The sequence below is a fragment of the Musca domestica genome, unplaced genomic scaffold, assembly GCF_030504385.1.
Source record: "Musca domestica strain aabys unplaced genomic scaffold, Musca_domestica.polishedcontigs.V.1.1 45, whole genome shotgun sequence".
Taxonomy (NCBI): domain Eukaryota; kingdom Metazoa; phylum Arthropoda; class Insecta; order Diptera; family Muscidae; genus Musca; species Musca domestica.
In genome coordinates, this window is record NW_026712335.1 from 5,184,904 (window position 1) to 5,190,462 (window position 5,559).

General features: G+C 34.0%; 1 protein-coding gene across 1 annotated transcript; it reads left to right on the forward strand.

The window, feature by feature from the left end:
* Positions 1-2,870: 2,870 nt before the first annotated feature.
* On the forward strand, positions 2,871-5,258 carry LOC131804525 (uncharacterized). The gene is made up of 2 exons (XM_059127506.1): positions 2,871-5,134; positions 5,201-5,258. Exon 1 carries the CDS (start codon positions 3,173-3,175, stop codon positions 5,051-5,053), a length of 1,881 nt encoding a protein of 626 aa, XP_058983489.1. The 5' UTR covers positions 2,871-3,172; the 3' UTR covers positions 5,054-5,134; positions 5,201-5,258.
* The last annotated feature ends 301 nt before the right edge of the window (positions 5,259-5,559 follow it).

A 5,559-nucleotide genomic window follows, 5' to 3' on the forward strand; every position in this document is an offset into this window, starting at 1 on the left:
GTAGGCTTCTTCCCCACCCTAAACTCTAGCTACATGCGAATTTCCGCGTCTATTGGTCTATAATTGCGACCTGTATAGCTACTGCAAAATCCGACATTTTTCAGTTTTTGGTCCATTTCGACCCCTAAATATTATGCGATCATCTCCAAAAGAAATAGGGTTCTATTCTGACCCTAGCCCCACTTCCATTCTAAAGATCGGGCCATAATTGCGACCTGTAGAGTGATTACAAATTAACATGGACAGACGGACGGACGGACATACATAGCTAGATCGACTCAACTCGGCGAGATAGGAAGATCCATATATACTTTCCTATGTGGGAAATCAATATTTCGAGGTGTTACATAATTTTTGGCCCAATCAAACTTATAATACCCCCAACACATAGTGTTGTAGGGTATAAAAATAATGTAATAGTTTATCAAAAGTAAAAAAATAAAACGTATCAGTCGGTATGACCGACAGATATATACCCTCAGCCAATGTTTCATTATTTAAATATTTTTTGACTTATGTTATGATTATTCAATTTGTTCACCTAAATGGAGTAGGTTCCAAAGAAATCGACAATATTGTCAATTTCGTAACAGACCGGTAAATTTGACTTAAATATTCCGATGTGCTGTCTTCACTTTATATGAGATATGTGATAATTTTTAGAAAATATCAAAAGATTCATGAGAAGCCAGATATAGTCAACCAAAGTATTCAAATTTTCGTACTTCATGTAATGCAGATAATAGTATTGGTATGGGCAAAATTGCAGGAAAATCGGACATTAATATCCAATTTTATGCGAAATCATAAATTACGATAAATTCCATATTTATATCAGGTTTCTGGCTCAGAGAAATATATAGATATAGCAAGTTATGACATATATAAGTATATTGTGAACCCATAAGGGGTTCTATGCAAAGAGGTTGTATAAGGGGTTGCAAAAATGTTTGTGTGTTTGAAAGGAGTTCGATGCCTTTTTCGCTTTCTTCGAGAGTTTTGATTTTGAAAATCTTGAACTCTTTGTGGGGGAGGTAACAGAAGAAATAACTCGATCTCTACTATCTTCTTAAGAGATCTTGTGCTGATGCAAATATTGAGATGAACTAAGTCTGAATTAATCGGACGTTAATTTCGCGTTTTATGAGCTTCATGGATAATCAAAATTAAGACCATTTGTGGGGGAGGTACCAGAAGGAGTACACCAATATATCCCACCTCCACAGTAGATCTAGTGTAATGGGAGAAATAATGGGATATGAAAAATATGAAGAAAACATGATGCTTATTTCGGATTTTATACTCGTTTTGGTTATTAAAAATTTGGCCCTTTGTGAATATTCCAAATTTTGACTATTTTTGGGGAAGGCACCAAAAGGAGTAGACCGATATATTCCATCTTCAAATCAGATCTAGTGTTAGTAGAAATAATGGGATGTGTAAAATATGAAGAGAATCTGATACTTATTTTGGATTTTATAATCGTTTTTTAAATCGTTTTGGAATGGTCCGATCTCTACCATATTTATAACAGATCTTATATTGATAGAAATATTGAGATGTGCCAAGTCTGAATGGAATCGGATGTTTATTTCGCTCTTTATGAGTTTCATGGATATTCAAAATTTTGACCCTTGGGGGGGGAGATACCAGAAGGAGTGGATCGATATATTCCATATTCACAGTACATCTTATGTTAGTAGAAATAATTGGATGTGTGAAATATGAAGAGAATCGGACGCTTATTTTGGATTTTATAGTCGTTTTGATTATTTTAACCCTTTGTATGGGAGGTACCATAAAGAGTGAACTGATATATCGCATCTTCACACCACACTTTGGGTTAATAAAAATATTGTGTTGTGTGTAATTTGAAAAATTATAAGAGTTATAATTATTCAAAAATTTGACCCTTTGTGGGGGAGGTACTTGATGGAGTAGACCGAGTGGACATTTTCGCACCTGATATAGCACTGATATAAATACTAGAATTTGCAAAATTAGAACAACATTGGATTATCCTTTCTAATTCTGTTTAGTAAAATATTTTTTTGAAAGTTTCGACCTTTTGTGGGGCAATTACCAGAAGGAGTGGACCGATATTACCCATCTCAGAACTCAATTTAAAATTGATAGTAATATTACGATGTGCCAAGTTTCCAAATCGGATACTCCCTTCGAAAGTTATAGTGCACATCAATCAGACAGACGGATAGACAAACATCTCTAGATCGACTCCAAATGCCTTGATTCGGTCGAAAGGGACCCAGGGTCTAAAGCCGTTATTTCGATGAGGCACGTATCAAATAATATATACCCTCTCTAGCCATATGGCTGAGGATATAATAAGCACACTTAGAGTTCTTTTCTAAAATTTACGTACTGAATACTAAATTTTACGATCCTTTATCCTAACCTAACTTGACAATCTTTTAGTTTTCCAAACTTATCACTCTTTCCAGAATGACAATAACTTGACATCAATTTGCCCAAAATTTAATACATCAGGAATTTAAAGAGACAAATTAGGAATCACTTTCGTATTTCACCTCGCATCGCTTTTGTTAACAACGAGCATGCAACAGTTGTTGTCTTTTTATGACCTTTTTTTTTTTGTTGCTGTTGCTGATATAAATTGCATTTCAATTTAATAGCCTTTGATGGAAAATGTTAATGCAAAGCATATAGACGACAGGCTACATGAATTGTATTTCCGGCAAGTTCGTCGTTTTTCCATTTCAACACGTTTTGCAACAAGTGTTTTGCAATTTGACTACAAGTGTGGAGCACACATGCACAGGAACATACACGCGTCCAATAACAATCACACCCACAAGCACATGTGAATGTGTATGTGCGTATGTATACCCTGCTGCGAGCAAAGAACCATGTATCTTATATTACCACTTTATTTCTACAGACAATTGTACTAGTTCAAATTTCAACAATTTACGAGTAGAGTTTGGTTTGGGACACTGATTGTAGTGTATTTCTACTGACAATGTCGACAGTTGGCTTTTCTTTTATTGTCATTAAAACATATTGAATATATACACATTTTTATGTAATTTTTTTGTAGATCGCATCGAAACAACGCGTTTTTATCGGCAATTAATTTGTTTTGTGTGTTTTATTGTTAAAAAGGTGATTATTTATTAAATATATAAACAAAATGAGTAAAAGAAATTATAAAAGATTAATTAAAAAACAAAAAATATTGTATAAAAACAGAAGTTTGCAATGTGAACAAGAAAATAGTGAAAGTGAATTTGTGTCAAACGGTGGAGATTTTATAAATGATTTCGTGGAAAATGGAATGGAAGATTTTGCAGTTCCGAAATTAATGTTGCGGGACAAACTTAAAAAGTGGTGCATGGAAACGAATCCTTCAAAGAAATGTTTGGAAAGTCTTTTATCAATATTAAAGGAAGAAGGTCTAGATGTTCCGCTCACTAGAGAGACTTTGGTGGGCAGAGCAAAAAATATGTTAACGAGAAATGTTGCCCCTGGAATTTATTGTCATATTGGCATAGAAACACAACTACGAAAAGTTGGTCACATTTTGGAAAAGTATGAGGAAGTCGAACTAGATATAAATATCGATGGAATTCCACTGTTCAAAAGCTCTCGTGTGCAATTGTGGCCAATCCTTTGCAGAATCGTTAATATTCAGGAGAAAACAAAACCGTTTGTTGTTGGATTATACTTGGGAAACACCAAGCCGGGTAGTGTGAATGTGTATTTGAAAGACTTCATTGATGAAGTGATTCTACTAAAAGGTCAGTTTATCATACAACAAAAACATTTAAAATTGAAGTTTCGTTGCTTAATATGTGACGCACCAGCAAAAGCTTTCGTTTGTGGAGTTCCTGGACATACATCAACACATGGCTGCACCAAGTGTACTCAAATTGCGAAGAAGGTAAACAATGTCTTGACTTATAGTAGCGAGAGTGGTTCCCTAATCTCCGATGAGGACTTTGCTGTGCGAAAGTATCCATGCCACCATTCCCAAATGTTCAAAGAAGAAAAAACTCCTCTCGAAGAAATTGGATTTGGTATGATAAATCAGACTCCTTTAGATAGCATGCATCTCATTGACCTCGGAGTCACCAAAAAAATGCTAACCAGAATAATGCATAATAAAACTGAAAAGAAAACCTCAAAACAAAATATTTCAAAAATATCTTCTGAATTGGTGAAATTTAAAAAATACATTCCAAGGGAATTCCCAAGAAAACCCAGGCCTTTAGATGATCTTTGTCATTGGAAAGCGACTGAATTTCACCAGTTCCTTGCTTATACAGGAATTATTGCTCTTTATAATAATGTACACGAAGATATTTATTATGAATTTTTAACTTTACATTGTGCTTATCGACTTCTTAACAATGCACGACATATGGATCAAAATATTGTTCAAGCTAATAATTTGCTTCAATTATTTGTCGAGAACTTCTCAACTGTATTTGGTTCGAACAGCATTTCTTTTAACGTTCATAATCTGCTTCATTTGGCTTCTTGCGCAGAAAAGTATGGTCCCCTTATTTCGTTTTCTGCATATGCATTTGAAAATAAACTGCAAACACTGAAAAAACATGTTCGAAAACCATCACATATCTTTCAACAAATTATTCAAAAGGAAAAAAATTGCATGATTGTCAACACTATTCAGGATGGGTTAAAATATGAAAAAGGTGTTATCGTTGGAGCTTTTGTAAATGATTGCTACATATCCTGCAAAGAACCAAATAATATTTGCGCGGTGAATTCATGCATTCCAATAAAAATTGATAATATAAAGAAAAAGGGCGAAATATATATTGAAGGCAGTCGAATTTTGGCATTAGAAAGTTTCTACGAAGAACCGGTGAATTCTTGTGAGATTGGTATTTTCAAAACGAATCTGACTCTAGGGGAAAAAGAGACATTTTGTATTAAAGACATTCAGTTCAAATTTGTATGCTTGCCAATTGATTCTGATTTTGTAATCGTGCCCATTTTACATTCCTGCTTTCCAGAGAAATATCAAGCACAAATTTTTACCTCCTAAGTACACAACTCCCGCACATAAACATGTCGAACGAAAATGCCAACCCTTCCAAAGGAAAAATGAAATATTTTGCTCCACAAGGTAATCTCCAAAGATTATCACTAAATTTTTAACAGTATAACAAAATTGAGTTCATATTTTTGATAGCTAATGCAAAATGTTCTTCCTGCCAAGAAAATGCCAGAAAACTAGACACGATTATTGAACTGTGCTTTACTTTTGTTTTTGTTACTTAATAACTGCGTTAAAAATGTAACGTTGTTAAATACTTATTCTATTACAAGCATTTTCCTAAAAATCTCAAATGACTATTTGGTTCGAATGCCTCCATATGATCTCGAAAGGACTAATGGTCTTCTAGTGTTTATTTGGTTCAAATGTCTACATATAGCTCAGGATACCCAATAAAATGCAGTGATTATTTGGTTCAAACGTCACCATATAAACTTAAAAGATCTAATCTTTTTCTAGTGATTATTTGGTTCAAATGTCTACATATAGCTCAG